We start from the raw sequence: 18,477 nt of genomic DNA, 5'->3' as shown, positions 1-18,477 counted from the left end.
TCTGTGTTCCTATTTCAGACATTTCATTCGCAATTTTGCCGCCATCACATCGCCGCTGACGTAGCTACTTAGAAGCAACGGGCCCCTCACTTCGTGGTCACCCGAGTGCGACGAAGCCTTCACAAAGTTCCGTCGTTTGCTTACATCTCCGCCAATTTTGCGCCATTACGACCCTACGGCCGCTACCGAGGTGTATACAGATGCCAGCGTTGTTGGCCTCGACGCAGGTCTTGCCCAGCGCAAACAGGGGTTTACTGAATATGCCGTGGCTTATGCACGTCGTACGCTTACGAAAGCTGAGACCAGGCCGTCCAGAGGGCCCAAGAACTGGCGGAGCGTCACCATGTTCCCGTCCCGACTTGGGCGTCGCCTACCGTTTCGGCCCAAGGAGCTCCCCGCGTGCGCTCTCCAACGGCTTAAACCCCCTCAGGACCTCAATAAAGTTCTTGACTGACTGACCCTCATCTGGGCTCTCATCAAGTTCAGGCCTTATTTGCATGGCCGTCCATTTGATGTAGTCACGGACCACGATGCACTATGTTGGCTGTAGTGCTTGAATGATTCCTCGGGCTGTCTTGCCCGATGGGCACTTCACCTGCAGGACTACGTTATCCGCGTGCTGTGTTGCAGCGGACGCTCGCCTACTGACACCGACGCCCTCTCCCACTCTCCCTTGCCTGACGACAGTGCCTGCTGCTCACTATCCCACTTTACCCTTCCTTCGCTTGAGCGTATACCACCATGGCGTCTGAGCAGCGCAAGAACCATTGGATTGTCTCCCTTATAGACTTGCTTTCTGGTTCATCAGCCCCACCAACCACTCGCACGCTGCGTCGTCAAGCTCGCCATTTCGCCATTCGCAACAACCTGCTTTACCGACACAATTATAACCTCGACGGGCGCCAGTGGTTATTAGTAGTACCTCGCAGTCTCCGTTCCGACATGTGCGCAGCTTTCCACGCCGATCCGCATGCCGTTTACACACTCGGAGAGTTTTCAAAACTTATCAGCGCCTTTGACAGAGGCATCCGAAGTAGTTGAAGCCATTCTTAAAGAGTGTCACGTTGTTCATCGCACAACCACGGTGCACCATCCTCAAACCAACGGCTTAACAGAACGCTTCAGCCGTACGCTCGGCAAAATGCTTGCAATGCACGTCGCCTCCGACCACACAAATTGGGACGTCATTCTGCCCTTCGTAACCTACGCGTACGCCACCGCTACACGGAACACCAGCGGCCTTTCACTTTTTCTTACTGTACGGTCGGCACCCGTCGCACACCATCGACACAATTCTACTATACCGGCCGAGTGCATCTGAATGTGCGCCCACTTCTGCCACGGCAAGGCATGCTGAAGAGTGCCCGCGATCTCGCACGGGCTTTTACTTCCAATGACCAAGTGCGCCAGAGGAGCACTCGCGGTGACACTACCTCTGCACCCACCTTCCTTCCTGGAGCGCTTGTGTGTCTTTGCGTTCCTTCCGCTGCACCTGGGCTTTCTTCGAAACTCCTTCCCAAGTATGAAGGGCCACACAGTATTGTCGAGCGTGCATCCCCCGTTAACTACGTGATCGAACCCTTTGAATCGTGTCCGGACATGCGCCGTCGTGGACGAGACATTGTCAACGACTTTGTCGTTGATGCCTCAAGCCGTACGTGATCCACTCACAGTGATGAGCTGTTAGGTCGCCCAACGGCTCCCTTTTCATTCCCGAGAGTAATTTAACGAAGAAGAGGTACATTATAGTGGGCCATCCTCTCCAGCGCTGTGTAGCGGGTCAAACTCCCCAGCACTGTTCTCGGGGAACGCCGCTCGTGCTGAGAGTCCGTGCCCTGCGCTGACGGTCGGCCCAAACGCTGGTGGCTAATACACACCTTTCCAATGTCAGCAACAATCGATGAACATTTACAGTATACATTCATACGCGATGTATTCACTAGGAAAGTCGATGACCATATTGAGGAATGCCCAATCGATTTGTTTTCATAACGCTAGCTCTGATTTAACAAATATATCCCGATTTCAAAGCAAAGGCACAAAATCTGAAGGAAAAGCACCATGGCACTACTCACGGTTTCGCAGCGGCGTTTGCACCCACACACAAGCATGGAGTGAGCAACCCAGGTTGCACGCACACCGAACGTATTAATAGGCCATCAGTGAAAACGGCGGTTCCAAGGTGGACGGTCGTGATCTGCGGCCACACGGACGCAGTCTGTCGATCACTTGCGCAGCCTGAAGGGTTGCCGCACATTCATTTTCGTATCTCCCATGGCCACACCACTCTAGCAGGCAAGCTATCTTGGCATAATTGAAGAAAGAGAGCGCTGCTTTCGATCAATCAGTGTCACTTACGGACTATTCATGCATTATGTCTGCGTTGCAACAGCGATCGTTCGTTCGAAGCATGTTTGAGGTCACTGACATCGCTGCACGCAAGCGTCTAGTCACATGGTATTGAGAAAAAGCTCGCAAAAATTAAAGCCACAACTGGTTTCTCTATGAAACCAGAAAAACATTAGGATATTACTCAATCCATGGGCTGTCCAACATTTGCTTTGAAAGTTTTGCGTATAAGTGGATAGTTAGAAACTTAGCTCACAAATATATTCTAATAAGCAAATTCAGTGCATCAAGAATAATAGTCTGAGTTGATCAAGAGAACAGTGAACAATAGTTCGTCGGCTGCGTTCCCGTAGCGTGCACCTCTTTTTAAATTTTTTTAGACGGCTAGGTACAAGTTAGTCAAATACTTTCTATACGGCGTCCGAAAAGTGTTAGCTCCTTTCAAGCGTCTAATAAGTTGGAAAGTTGTTCGACAATTTTAGTGGAACGGATTTTATTTGGCATTAAAAAATTAAGTCGTCCTAAACTCATCAATATTTCCTAATGTTGCCAATAACATAATGTCAAACATTTACGCGTATCACCCGCGGACTTCCGCCGAGCCACGGTTGTAGCAATTTGTGAGAACATCTCGAACTCACGTCTCCTGTTCATGCTAAGTCCGTTACTCTGTTTAATGAGCTTCATTCCTGACCCTGCTCACAACCAGCAGTCACCTAGTCTAGAAGCAAAGGTGCGACGCTTTGTACCGGCAAGCGAGCTGAAAGCACTCGTAAACGGCAAGGTGTCGGGATATTTCTGTTGTCTGTCGTCTTCATAAAGTAGCTCATGCGTGTAAAAACAAAACAAAGGGTTCACAGGACGATGATCACCTGAGATGATCAACAGGTGGGCGAACAATCGAAGCCTGAGGCTGGAGCCAATGCTTTGACTCCTTGTCAAAACTGTGGCTCTAACTTGAGGCTTCCTTTGTTCATCCGCCATTCATGGCTAAACATTCGTGTACAATATGTGGATGCAAACAGACGTGTGAACAATTGTGACAAATCGTTTTGTCTCGGGTAAGGGCCGCCTTGGACTTTCTAATGTACACATAGCCTGCAATATCGGTAATTGAGAATATTTTGGGGGGCAAATTGCGCGGTGCCTGTATGCCCGAGCGCTATCTTGACAGCAACGAGTTGCCATTTGTTGGACGGTGCTGGTTGTGAGCTCGCCTGAACAGTGCGATGAGTAGTAGTTTCACTTTGCGATAGCCTGGGCAACAAGGGGTTACCGCACGCTTGGATTCCATCTTTCAGCTTAGCTCCCATGATCACCGCGCAGATTTTCCTTTTACCATGGGGGAGCTTGAGGCGGCTTTCGTTCTTTGCAGATTTTAGTGATTGCCGGGACTCCACGGCCACGGAATGTCATACCACGCCTTGTGCAACCTTGGTAAGAGGGCATGGGGAGAACTGTCGGATCTGCACAGTCAATCCTGGAAGGATGGCTATGCTCGCCCAGAATGAGGAACGGAAGATGAGCCGCGTGCTCTTCTCCTAAAAAAATAGCAAATCTCGTCCTTCTTATGTTTGAACCTGCTCATCCTTGGCCGTCCCATGATGTAAGGTAGTAAACCAGATATTTTGTTTTAGATTACCTCTCTGCATTTCTCCATTCTTTCGTCTTTCCGTCTCCGTCTCTATCTGTCAGCTCAGTTTTACTCCTAATTTAAGTTTACTCTTAAGCAATAACTGCGTCAACTTCAGACAGAGGTACATGTTGTGCATAGCTCACACTTGGTGTGGATGCATTCAGGGTGCCAGGCCGGTTGGAACTCTTGTAAATGGTATAGCTGACGCCACTTCGTGCCTGCTTTTATTGTCAAAAATGTTTTGATTGCGAGATGTCCACGTTATCTCACAGCAGTGACCTTGGCTCGTAATTTTTCCGGCTTTGCGATAAGCTTAGCTAACTCCTAAGCCAAGTACCGATATATTTTTAGTTCTCTTATTAGTCTTATATTATTTGTACAATTCTCTTATATGAACGAGGATGGGCTCGGCCATAGAACTGTAGAGCGCGCTTCAAAAGGCCATTAACAGGACTGACCACTATCTCCCCAAAACGGGCATATACTGTCCTCCAGAGAAATCGGTACTCCTCATCTTGCGCCAATGAACGCGAGGAAGACCGCCTCAAGCAACGCCCGATACCGAAGTCGCGCTTAATGGAGTGACGATCAAGAACGTGTCCACTCTCCGCATCCTTGGACTCCCTCTACAGAGAGACGGAGTCAGCTTACCTACAATCCAGAAACTTCAAGAGACCATCGCACCATTCATGCACTATATCACGCCAGTCATGCACTAAAGGCCTTCGTGCCTTTAGTCCCAGTCTCCCCTCGCTGGGACGAGAAATAAAGTACATATGTTGATACACTTGGGGAAGAGAATGGCCAACCGAAGACACGGCATCAAGGAACACGTCACGCTCCGCCTCACGCACGCACTCGTCACCGGCCACATCACGTACAACACGACTTTCCTCTGCTTAAAGAACAGCGAAAGAGAGGAGCTGGTAATCCTCTTACACAAGACACACCAGTTCGGCTTGGGGCTTTCGCCCACCACATCCACGGAGAATCTCCTCCAATTGGGCGTACGCAACACGCACCAGCCAATTACAACGCCTTAAACTCACGATAATGGGCTGGGCTACCTGACGCTGGCTGGGATACGACAAGAAGAACCAACCCGTAAGCAGTGAATCCCACTGCAACCAAACACAATTTTCTCCTCTCCCTTGAAATGTGCACACGGAAATTCACGCAGCAAGAAGAGAGGCAAGAAAGCGCGCACTTCAGAGTTCCTACAGTAAAGAAGAAAAGGCTAGAAACACCGACGCAGCCAAATACAGATGTAGGTAGGCGTACGCCACCAGTGTAGTTAACAACCTAAAAAAAGAACTTGCAACGGCCAACGGTAAGCGCAGCAGACACAGACACTGCGAAAAAGGTAGCAATAGCCCTAACAGCCACTACGGACAACTCAACCGGAACACCCGTCCCCAGTAGGCAACGAGGCAGCCCACGCTGCAGCCCGAGAACATACTCTCCGGGCCGCCCCGCTGGGAGACCGAGTAACGGTCCCTCCAGACGAAACCGTACCGCGCAGATACACGGATATACTCGCACACCACAGACTGGGAAGGAGAGTCTATACCCCGCCACACCCGAAGTTCTCAAAAGAGGGCGCCATAGCTTACAGACAACTACAAACCAACACTTTCACACACGGCACGAAATATCGTCTCTTTACCCCGCACTTAACGAATACGACTGCTAATTCTACCCTACACCCCACACACTGTACCACATGGTATGGGAATGCGACCGAAACACGGACATCCTCTCTATCCTTACCCCAAAGCAGTGGGAGACGCAGCTCATCAGCCTCAACCATGCCTAGCTAGCCAAGACAGGCGATCCTGTCACATGGCTTCCTGGACTGAGGAAACCACTCGCAAGGAAGGCGACCGAACAACTTCGTCTGGTCTTAATAAAGTTCCGTCGTCATCATCATTTCTTATTTTCCTCGGGAAGCGGCATCAGTGAATATTTCTGCAGACGCACGAGAAGAACCAGCTGGGAAGTTTGGCTTCTCTGCAAGAAATTCTATTGTACAGTGAAGCTTGCTGCTAGAGAATGAAGTTTGCTATTGTTTCTTCTTAATATTTTTTTTTTGTGACGCAGAGATGGGAAAATGCGTTTGAAGAAAGCATCTAGTAAGAAACACAAACTATTTATTTGTATGCTACGTCAAATGGACGAAGCTTAAAAGCGAGAAGGAAATTGGTGAGGGCTAAGAAAATATTCGTCACCATACGCCAGCGTCAAAAATATCGTTTTGTGGTAAAAAAAAATATTGATGATAACGCGACAGTCGGGCAGTAAATGATAGCGATGGTGAATTAAATATTGAGTGTCTTTTTATATGTGCGATGACAAAGCAAAAATGTTATAACAGTTGAAGCACTTCGACTGTTTTGTGCCCTAGGGACAACGGCTCTGTGTACCTGCTTGCCGTGTAGCGCAGAGCAGCGTCACCCAGGCAACGCCTACGGTCCAGAGGGTCCGGTGGCAGCCCGCGTACACCGCCGACAACAGGGGATGGAAGGCCGTGTCTCCCCGCCGGAACGGGTATGCAACGAACACGGCAGAGCCGCACAGCACGATCGCCATCAACCAGCCGGCGGCCAAGGTTACCTGCACGCGCCGCAGGCTCGACATTGCGTGACCTGTTCACCGTGGTCAGAGTGCACACTGTACGCCTTACGCACTTTAAGCTGTAATGGTACGCATAGTACACAGTTTTTACGTACTTGTTTACAGCGCGCGCGGTTCGAGTGTATGTGTGTGTTCAATCAAGTTCAATCAAGTTTTTGACTGAAGCAAATCAGCAGCATTGGACTCTCGCTTATCAAAAGTGTTCTCACATTAATAAGTTGGTGTAAACTGGCATTAAGCGGTGTATGACGCCATGCGCGCGCGCACGTATTTCTTTTCTTTTTTTACATGGTGTCGATAATGGTAACAAAAACAAACAGTTAGCACTGGTAAAGAAGATGCTTCGTTCAGAAAAGCAAAGCTGAGGGCTTCAAAATCATCCCTAAAAAAATACATGTCGCTGGTTACTGTCCGCAAGCTGTTAGTCCATAAAAAAAATACGTACAAAATAACCAGTCAATTTAAGTGTGCTTTCCGAACGATAAAGCTATACGCGCATTAGCATGGACGAGTAGAAATTTGTATGACCAAGAAGTAACTCAAGCCTGTAGATTCACATTCACACACTTTTGCACACTCTACTGCCAGCCCGGGGCGTAGCCAGGGGGAGGGGGGGCTTATCGAACATCAGCAATCACCCCCCCCCCCCCCCCCCCGAAATGTTTTCGTGCTGTCATGCCCCGCTAACGAAAACAACCCCCGGCGCCGGAAATCATTCTGGATTTTGTCTAGAATGGTCCTTTGCTTGCATGAAAAGACATTTCAGCGTGAACATTGCCAACTCGGGCTGGATTTCGTGGTGACCCCCACGCACCGGGAGTCACATATCTTAATGCAAGGAGTCCCATCCGAGCACAGTTTCAAGGGCATTTTGATGGCGAGCGGGCTCATCGCGGCATATCGTGGAGGCCGCGGAACCTACGGAACGCATGGATTTCAATTCTGAAGTTTTATGGGTATAAAGTTCTCATAAACTTTTGATACCGCAAATTGCATTGACATTTCCAAAGGCGTGCTTCAGATTTTCAATTCCGGAACATGGGGTTTAATGTTGTTACAAACGTTTGACGCCGAAGTTGCATTAACTTTTCTAAAGGCGTGCATCAGACCATACAACGAGATCGGCCAAATCAACATACTATCAGACAAGTTGACAAAGCACGCAGCGAGGTACGATGAGACGAAGCGTTGTGGTGGTTCGTTTGTGCCGTCATGTCACAGACAAGAATATCATTTTTTTTCACCCGTGCCAAAACATCCATGTCAAACACTAAACCTAGCAAAGGTAACTACGTTCTTATTTACTTTGGTACTCTGATTCTTATTCGTGAAGACACATTGAGCCTCTTCAATTTCCTTGTTCTCGCTACCCGCGGGCTGCCAGAGCCATTCCGAGCGCATGCATTTTTCTCGTGCTGCATCGACCACCGCGCGGCGCACTTCGATGCGCGTTCGTATTTCTCTGGCCGAGTGGATTTTGGCCTGGCAGAGTTTTGGACGCTTTCTGGCTAGCAGACGAGAAAAACAAACAATGCATTGTCGCTCGCCGCCATCACTGCGGGCACTCGACGGATTGCAACGTGTTCGCTTGAGCGCAACCTCTCCGGAAAATTTTGCCTCGCCGGTGTAGGATATCGAGCAGTATTCGTATGGTTCTCTGTGGACCAAGCGTCTCACGTTTTCTTCAATATTCCTTCGGTAGCCACATTAGGTGCCCAAATTAGGCATTCCATTGTGGCCAACATGATTTCCTTGAGTTTCTTTATTGCCGTGCCCCCACCCCCCAAAAGAAAAAAGACATTGTTGCGGTGCAGCAAATTGTCGCATGGGGAAAGTTCGATTTTGTTACTTCTTCTTTTGTGGAAAGTAATGGGCCACGGGACGCTTCAGTTGCCGGACACTCCAGGCGCATTACTGCCATCGCCGTCACCCCCTTGTTCCATATAAAGTCCAAGGGCGATAACATCGTGACCGCGGGCCGCATGCTAAATGTGCGAGTGAAAGTATAAGAAGGGGGGGGGGGGGCGCTTGAATGAGCTGACGATGGTGGCTGTCTTGTTTGCGCAAGGGAGAAAAGCGAGGAGAAAGCGCGCCACCTCCTATCGCTCGCGATACATCAGGGGGAGTGGAGGGAGAGGGAGGCTGTGATCTGTGAATCTGTGGTTGCGCCACATATTTATTTGCCTTGTTTGACGCATTATATACAGCGAGTCTTTCTTAGATAAGTAGGTTTATTGGGCACTTATACATATATTTAAATATCTTGTTGCCAGGTTTTGTGTATACGTGCAGTGAACTTTGTTTGCAGTGACACTTTTGTGCCCTTTATCGAGCTGTATCTTCGCATTTGTATATTCCATTGTATCTTCGCATTTCTAATGTACGAGGGCGAGTCAAATGAAAGTGAGCCAACCCAGCCCGCACAATAATGGTTCGGTTCATTATCTGCGAGGCATGCGCGTAGCACAGAGGCATCTCACATATACAAAAGTGACATGCAGGTGTGAGTATAAAGGTTCTTTAGTGCTCTCACACACTGGTTTGAACATGGTTGCGTAACATAATGGACACTCCAAAAGTTTAGCAGCGTGGTGTCGTGAGATTTTCGACACCTAAAGATGTTTCCCAAAAAGAAATTAGTCGCCGTTTGGCTGCCGTGTATGTTGAACATTGCATTTCATTGGCCACTGTAAAGCGTTGGACGAAACGGTTCAAAGAAGAACGTGAAAGTTGCAAAGACCATCCAAGACCGGGCCAAAGCCACCGTGCAATCACCCCCAACACAATTGCAAAGACTGATTAGACAAGAACGGAGGATAAGCATCGATGAATTGGCAGGGCGTGTGAACATCAGTCACGGTTCAGGTCACACAATAATTCATGAACATCTCGGTTATCGGCTCTTGTGGGTGCAATGGCTGCCCAAGATTTTGAACCACCGCCAGAAGACGGACAGGTTCGGCGCTGTCTTGACTCATCTGATCCGGTATTACAATGAGGGTGACGACTTCTTGTTCGCAATTGTGACCAGGGACGAATCATGGTGCCGCTATTACGAGCCTGAAACACGACGGCAAAGCTAGTGGAAACATTCGAATTCACCACCCCTAAAGAAAGTAAAGGCAAACATTTCTGCCGAAAGGTGCTGTTGACTTTCTTTTTTCGATCTTCAGGGGCCATTATTGATCGAATTTGCTAAACCTGGAGAGACTATCAATCGTTTCCGATATTGTGAAACGTCGGATCGGCTGCGTGTCGCAATCAAGAACAAACGACATGGAAAATTGAGGAATGGCATCATTTTGCTCTACAACAATGCCCGTTCCCACGTCTCTGATGTGGTTAATACAAAACTGGCAAAGTTCAAGTGGGAAGCGCTGCAACATACGCCATACAATCCAGACCTGTCGCCTTGCGACTTCCACATTTTGGTGCATTTGAAAAATATGCTCAAGGGAACCAGATCCGTGTCAGACGATGACGTGAAAGGGTCAGTTACAGACTTTTTGAAGCAGCAACCCAAGGAGTTTTATCAGACGGGAATCACGCGATTCGTTAGTCAGTGGGACAAATGTCTAATTGCTCATAGAGACTACTTTTAAATAAAGTACCCAGTTTGTCATACATTCGCATTGGTTAACTTTCATTTGACTCGCCCTCGTATATTTTGCAGAACTCCTGATTTGTATATGTGCTCTCTGTTGCGACTATAATTTCGGTTACAATACTAATATACAATACAAAACAATAATTACAATGCACGACCGGTGACAGCTGCTCCTGCGAAATACAATGTAACAAAGGACAGCGTCATTGAGATTTTTCCCTGGTCGTTGCATACGTACAAAAATGTAAACAAGGTTCTTGAATGACAGAGAGGGAGATGCAAATGAGAGAGAGGCAGGGAGGTAAACAAAATTTCAATAAAATATTTGTCCTGAATTGGTTCATTTCATGGCCTTTACATTTTTCATATCAGGGGCATGCACTGCTCTGCTGGCTTCAAACTGATATAGTTCTGAAGTTCGTGTGATACGTTATTTACTTATTAAATATACAGAAAACATGTAAGCATCGATATCAGGTATTTCGGGCACAATTTTTGAGAAATACTAGTATATTCTTTTATGAAAAAATGCACATTGTACTTGTCCTCACAGTGGGTCGCGTTCAAGAATTCGTTTGCAGCATCTTTGACAATGGCAATGCAGTAATTATTAATGTATTTTATCCCTCGACAAATGCTATAAGATGCCGAGCTGCAACGTGCGCCAGCCCCCCCCCCCCCCCCCCCTCCGTGCGAAATTTGTGGCTACGCCACTGCTGCCAGCATCAAATCACTATAACGGTATTCGCGCACCAAAGGCTATTTTTCCCTCCGTTCACGGCCGTGTTAGAATTGCATAACTAGCACGACGATTCCGCAATCATCAACAAGCCAGCAGTCACAGCCGAAATGCGTTATCACATGCGGGAGAAAACACCATGAAATAAACTTACACTATCAGTTTGGTAGGCTATACAAGTTAGATTTCATCGTACCTTTCCGAAACGAGGCACTTTGACCGTAGGCAGAGCGTAGCCGAAACAAAGACCGATTGCAAATGGCCCGAAGTGCGTGAAGGGCTGGTAGTACACCATGTTCAGCAGCTGCTTCGCCTTGCTGCACAGAGAAGATGAATGCGTTGCGTGTGACCCAGTGAGCAGTACAGAGTTCACAGAATTAGTTTTTTTTTTTCAGCACTATATCAAGTTTTGCCAGATTGAATTCCAATTGTATTAAACTCAAGAGAGAGGGCTACAGTTATCGCGAAAAACCTTGGTGTTCAAGTCTGCTCGCACATCCGTCGCCATGTCAAATAACCGCAAGCGTAATCCGACGTCCTTCTCCTGCTACGCTGATTCGTCCGTAATTTTGCGAGAGCACTCGTGCGACTGGCAAATCGAGCAGCGAGCAAGTGACGCCAAAAGCCGCTTTTCGACCAAAACATCAGGCTTCGACCGATCAAGCGATTTCTGCAAGTTGCTGGAACGAATGAGCCCGAAGACACTTAAGCTAAGCCAAGCTCAGTTCCATTGAATAACAACTATATATCGTGAACACTAATAAAATAAACAATCAAGTTCAACTTTAAGTTCATTGCAGTCCCATTAGAAAACGTTCATTCAATAGTGAAAGCCCTCCTGAAAAATTTCCAGGAATTGAAAGCTGCATTATGTTCAAGATATTTTTTCCGTAGCAGTGAAAAATATTTTTTATATACAGGGTGTCCCAACTGTTATGCACCAACATTTAAAAATATGCAAATGTCACGTAGCTGGACAGAACTAAGGTAAGGCTGTTTCCCGTCGCTTGGAGATGGATTATTTTTTGCATTCCGCCTAATTAGATTGGTCTCAATTAATTATTAAACTTCTCAAAATAGTGCTAAATTGGCGCGCGACTGACCGCTCGAGGCAGTTTGAGTGTATTCGCAGGCTTCTTTCACGCTCGGAAAAACACTTTTATGTAGCACGTATTGAGCAACAGAAAGCTGTATCGGGAGTTTTTCATGTTGCTCTAAAATTTTATCATTGACACTTTTAATCTAATTAAAATATTTGAGAAGTTGATTAATTAAGTAAGACTAATTATGTAATTGGGCGGAATGAAACAAATTATCTGAGTATCTCCAAGTGACGGCAAACGATATTATCTTCGTTCTGTGCAGCTACGTGGCATTTGCATATTTTTAAATCTTAGTGCATGATAGCCGGGACATCTTGTATATTGTAGCAAGTAGTAAAGAGGACAGTCGTTGAAAGCCGTGAAGTGCAACAAAGATTATTTCTGGGCGTGCCTCAAAAGGCTGCTATCCCAAACATAAAATTTCACTGGCATCGATGGCGATTATGCTGCAAAATGATCAATGCGCTGCCTCTCGGATAAGCAAAATAACACGCTTTGAATTTTAATTTCTTATCTGCAAGTGCGTGGACTTTAATGGCTAAGCACCTCCTAACATCATCAATAAGGTGCATGGAGAGAATGTATGTATCTCTTATTTTACGCTAACAGACGAAGAAATGGTCGTTTTAGCGCCACCTTAAACGGCTCCCTCGACTATGGTCGCACTTTAGTGTTTTTGAGTCGTCGACCTTATTAGCCTGAATGTATTACTCCCTGTTTTCCCTTCATTGTCCATTTAGTGGTCATCTCACACTTTTTTTTTATTTTCCTCTTGGAAGCAATCTCTCTTGATGAGCGCATCTGACCACTATAAACAACGCACTTACCTCCAGCGCGCAGTCATCATGAGCATGGCAGGAGGCAGTTCGTTCACGTAGGTAACTGCACCAGTGACCAGGCAACTGGCTATGACTAGGGCCATGAGAACTAGCAGAGTCACTTTCGCTTTCCTGGTGGGGCCAAGGTTCCGGAAAAAAGAAAGACAGTATGAGCAGGATGGGTGAAAAATAATACAAATACCTCAGTCATGGAACGAAAGTAGTAGTGTTTGGGGCACTTTGCAAGCAACAGTAGATATATGGGGCACTGGTCGGAAGGCTTAATATTCACTTAGCAAATCAAACATATGTGTCCTTTCATGCGTCAATCACACCGCCGGTAATTATTATTTCCCCGCTTTGTTTTTCTTTACCTTCGGCACACATAATACAGTGAATTGGTTCTCTCTGAGACGCTTAGCTTTAGCAGAACTTTGAAGCAAATAACATGGAGCAGTCCTGCTTAAATGAATGAGGAGTAACTTTTGAGTTTATTTCCTGATCAATGGAAGAATTTTTCACTTTGTCCGCCCAGTCCCAGTCCCTAAGACACCGCGAAAGCAATCACCCGCTGTTTCGATTTTGCAACTCTTCTGGAACGCAACGCGCGTTGTAGCCAATGGCTGGAACAGTGCAGCAGTTATATTCCATTTCTGTTCCACGTCGTGCTTAGGCGCTGGCGCGAAACGCGCGCTGCCGGCGTGATCACCAGAATGGGGCTGTGCGGAGAAGTGCATTAGAAAAATGGAACAGAATGAGGCAGGACGAAGGGTTACGGCACACCGCGTAATGGATATTATAGTTGATGGCGCCGACTAAGAGGCTTCTTTCTTTGTTTTTTTTTGTTCTTATTTCTTTTTCAGTTTCCCCATAAGTTAACGTGATTAAATCACCAGTTTACGAAACTGGCACGCGTTACGGGCGATCGTGTTCACCGCTGGCTCCGCGAACGAGAGCCTTCTGCACTCACCTGAACATCACCAGAGCCAGGGGAAGACCGACGACGAAGTATTGCATATTCAGCGATAGGAACCACGAGTGCAGCATGCACTGCAAATAGAGAATGCGCGGGATAACAGTAATTACAAGCCAGAGGACAATTTCTCATACTCGTGAGAGTCTTGTGCACAATGGACAGAAAACTCTCTCTTGCAGGGCAAAAGGGAAAAAAAAAACGGCCAGTTCTAGAAAGCTCATCCAAGTTCATCCTCTATCTCCTCTGCGCCATGTGGCAATTTTTTTTTCAAACAAATCCTCAGCGAGAGCGTAAGTCAGGATAAGTGTGGCTGCCTCCCGAAATCTGACTTGCGCAAGCGCGACTCTTATTAGGGGGGGATCGACTCTTATTCCAAGAAACGAGAACTTGTACCTGTGTCACCGGTAAGATTGACGTAAAATAATACAAGCGCAATGCGAAATACAAACAAAGGGCTCCTTGCAATGATCTCCAGAAGGAGGACATCATACGCATCTGCTCGAAAAAGGAGAAACAGGAAAGCGAAGGAAGCGGTACGGCGCCACACACACATACACGTGCACAAATTGTATGTGTGTAGCGTATGGCTGGCAGGAATGCCAGGGAAACATTCTGGGTCTCACGTGTTGTTGTTGTTTACACGTCTTTATTCACATTTTTACCCTAAAAGGCCTGCAGTGAATTGGCTTGGGTAGTGGCGGGAGTGAAAAGGTAAGGGAAACAATGATATGTGTAGGCTAGTCTGTATAGTAAATAAGTGAGCGAGTAAACCTCGCGGCAAGCCAAACACTCGAAACTTGCGTAACAACACGGACTGAGAGGTCCCGAAGCTCGGCGCTGCCTAAACAAGGGGTCAGGCGTCACACTGCAATTTGATATAGCCACGGCAGAAAAATGCTCTGTGCGTGGCCTTGTTGGTGGAGATGACCAGCCGCGCATACACGCCCGGTGCGCAATTATAGCAAAAGCATAGGATCATGCTGAGGCACGTACGACCCGCGCGCTTCGCTGACAAAGCAAGCACAGTTTCTTGTGGACACGGTGCTTGACTTCTACGAGAGACGTTAATTTTGTGTTTCCAGTGTGCCCGATTAGATCAAGTCCGTTTCTGTCAGAATGAGATGTCTCTTTCAAGAGACCCCGTACAGTTTTGTTTTCTTTCTGTTTTCTTATACAGTTGTGCATTTCATTCTACTAAAATGTTATTGATTGATTGATTGATTTATTGGCTGGTAGATTGATTGATTGATTGATTGATTGATTGATTGATTGATTGATTGATTGATTGATTGATTGATTGATTGATTGATTGATTGATTGATTGATTGCGCTTAGTTTTACACTGACGATATTAAGTGAAGGGGAGGACGTGGACGTACGTAGCGCAAACTACCAACTGTTTAATACTGTTAAAGAACGCGCTTATACGCAAGGAGATATGGCGCGGGGGGGGGGGGGGGGAGGAGTTATAGAAAGATATGACAAAATGACGACATGTGATCATGTGATCGATTGATTGATTGATTGATTGATTGCGTTCCTCGCGCTATACTGTGAAAGGAGGAGAAGGGGGAAAAGCCATTCAGCGACGACTTGATGGGCTCTTCGCCTCCTTTACACATGCAGACAACATTCACCGAGACTTTTGAAACAGTTGCTGTAAGAGAACTGTGTGTGTGTGTGTGTGTGTGTGTGTGTGTGCGCGTTTGTGTGTGTGTGTGTGCGCGTGTGTGTGTGTGTGCGTGTGTGTGTGTGTGTGCGTGCGTGCGTGCGTGCGTGTGCGTGTGTGTGTGTGTGTGTGCGTGTGTGTGTGTGTGTGTGTGTGTGTGTGCGTGTGCGTGCGTGCGTGCGTGCGTGCGTGCGTGTGTGTGTGTGTGTGTGTGTGTGTGTGTGTGTGTGTGTGTGTGTGTGTGTGTGTGTGTGTGTGTGTGTGTGTGTGTGTGTGTGTGTGTGTGTGTGTGTGTGTGTGTGTGTGTGTGTGTGTGTGTGTGCAGACAACCAGATTGCCAACTATTTCTCATTTAGAAGTGGTATATTTACTTTCTTGAATGCATCAGTTGTGCCTTTCCTCTACACGTTGGTCGCTTCCCGTTATGTTATTTCGCTTTTATTTTTTGACACGAACCTGTTCTTGCAGCACATATACATTTTCATGACAAATAAAACGCTCACTTTATTTTGGCTGTGGTCTGAAGCGAGTTTCTGGTGCGAAATATACCTTCGCGTGCACTCTTTCGATGCGGTGCGAGCAAAGCCGGGATTTTGAACTATTCTTTTTATGCCTATTACATTGCTTTTCGCATTTCGTGCGTGGTCAGAGCGGCGCTTCGGCCGCGTTATCAAGGAGCTTTTGTTATCAATGTGATCAGTCGGCCTTGAGAGACGGATAATAAGTGTGACGTAGAAATAAGAGGAAGGAATAGCTGCGAAGCCTCGAAACCTGCTGTTGGTGCTCCTTCCGTATACCATTATCAAAGTGATGCGCTGTCTCTTTGGGTTTGCGACAGACAATGCAGTTGCTTTCAATCAGCTTATTTGAGGGCGATGCTTTATAAAGCGGGTGGGAGCGCACTCACGTGGCCCTTTTCATACTGTGTGAGGTTTTTGTGCAAGTCGGAAAAAATGTACGCTATATTTGTTAACTTGCTCAATTGTTCAATTTTTCTTGATTTTGTTCACCGAACCCACGATACCACTGCGCAAGCGCTCGGTAATGTGGCTTTTTTTTTTCATGTTTCGCGGGATTTCTTTTCAACCCAGAAGAAAGGACTACGTGAGAAGTATCGTAAAGGAAACAACTCGATCGGTGGTTTCTGAAGGTGCTCTACAAATCTGCGTATCATATTTGGCGTCCTCAGCCAATAATTAAGACGTTGGGTAATTAAACGTATTAATTGGTGAGTTATGGGGAAAACAAGAAATTGTCTGAGTTACTATAGGCTATTACGAATAGTATGCGTTCGTTTCAATTCGCTTCCGACGCCCCTTTCATTTTTAAGTTATGTGATACACCCTGTATACTCATATAACGCCGTCACTTCAGCGCTCAACTCTCCGAGGTCACACGAAGTTTCTTCAAGTGCAAGGAATATATATATATATATATATATATATATATATATGGGCTTCGGAAAGGGCTGGTAGGGCCCCAGCAATCCCTCCCCCCTCCTCCCGGAAAAATGAAAACTCTCCGCCTATGTTGGGGCCCGTTAAAACACCTGTGTACTTAGATTTAGGTACACGTTAAAGAACCCCAGGTGGTCAAAATTAATCCGGAGTGCCCCACTACGGCGTGCCTCATAATCAGATGCTGGTTTTGGCACGTAAAACCCCATCATTTTGCTGTTTTTTATCATATTGGAGCGACACGATCATCGCCTGCAGTACCGCCAATGAAGACAATGTCGGCCGCGTTAGTATAGTGCGCATGGCACGCCGTCTCTGCGATCACTACTGACGTATCACTAGGCAACCTATTGGCGCTTTGGACGACCGGCAGCTACAATAAACTGTAGGCGCGGCAGCACCTCGATCGGCCTAGAGAGGGATTAGGCTCACGTTGTTTTTACCAAAGATGGGTTTGTGCACCTTTCATTCAATGTTCTATTGAGAGACCGCTCTCCCCGGATACGCACCATACATTATGACGGACAGCCCTAAAGCTTACGACCATGTCAGTCATGAAGCAATAGTGGGAAATCTACACTGAAATCACCTGCCAAGATGCGTGGACGCGTTCACCGATGCGTTCTTTCGCATCCGAACCATTTATGTTTGCCTGGTCGGGCACGCAGAAGGGGATTGTTCCTCTCACACCGTGATGTTCCACAAGGCTCCATCCTCGCAACAATACGCTTCAACATTGCTCTAGTGTCAATAGCTTGGCAACCTAGCAGCTATTCCTGAAATTTACTTCATCTATGCCGACGACATTGTTATGTGGACTGTCTACCCTGATCGCTCCCATCAAAAAACAGGCATCGATCAGCTCTAAATGTGACTAATTCCTGGTTTTGCCACATAAGAGGAGAAATATCGAATGACAAAACATCATATATGACTGTAACAAACATGTACGGACACTGTCTGTCTTCAAACCGGCCAACTCATTTGTTCTTCAGTCTGGAACTTATACAGGAGGCGTCAATTGCTCGCGCGCTGGGCCTCGCAAATCACTCAGAGTGGCTCTTCTTCCTCGTGGATCATCAATGCAAAGCACCGCACTGCAGAGACAATGCAGCAGATGCGCTCCATTGGTGAGAAGTAGGGTGGAGCGCGCACCACCATGCACATCATCTTGTAGAGTTTTCAGCCACACCTCGTCTGCGAAGCTGAATTCCACAATCTCACGAAAGAAAAATGAGCACGTCTTGATGCCATGAATCGGGCGGCTACGCGTGCCACCGTGGGGCCACTTACACATGATTATCGCTTCGATTCTACAGGCTGAGGCCCAACTCAATACGACTGAGGAGCTGGTGCATCAGTCCCGTTGTTCCCTCACACTCAAGCTCTAAACATTTTCCCCCGTTGCTTCACACGTGCGATACGCAAAAGGCAGGAAGGTTAGCGCTGGTTAACCTCCTACCTTTCTCTCATTTGCATCTCTCCCTCT

At 47.0% G+C, this 18,477-nt stretch overlaps 1 protein-coding gene across 2 annotated transcripts in view; it reads right to left on the bottom strand.

Moving 5' to 3' along the window:
• Positions 1-18,477, bottom strand: part of LOC142584559 (nose resistant to fluoxetine protein 6-like) — a 134,134-nt gene that overhangs the window by 9,189 nt on the left and 106,468 nt on the right. For both annotated transcript variants that reach the window (XM_075694662.1, XM_075694665.1), the window contains exons 10-13: positions 13,857-13,936; positions 12,896-13,018; positions 11,162-11,282; positions 6,409-6,598 (exon numbers count right to left, since the gene is read on the bottom strand). In XM_075694662.1, the coding sequence (XP_075550777.1) occupies positions 6,409-6,598; positions 11,162-11,282; positions 12,896-13,018; positions 13,857-13,936 (514 nt within the window). The remainder of the gene's footprint in view (positions 1-6,408; positions 6,599-11,161; positions 11,283-12,895; positions 13,019-13,856; positions 13,937-18,477) is intronic.

This window comes from Dermacentor variabilis, chromosome 1 (assembly GCF_050947875.1).
Source record: "Dermacentor variabilis isolate Ectoservices chromosome 1, ASM5094787v1, whole genome shotgun sequence".
NCBI classification, from domain to species: domain Eukaryota; kingdom Metazoa; phylum Arthropoda; class Arachnida; order Ixodida; family Ixodidae; genus Dermacentor; species Dermacentor variabilis.
This window is presented reverse-complemented; position numbering and strand designations above follow the sequence as displayed.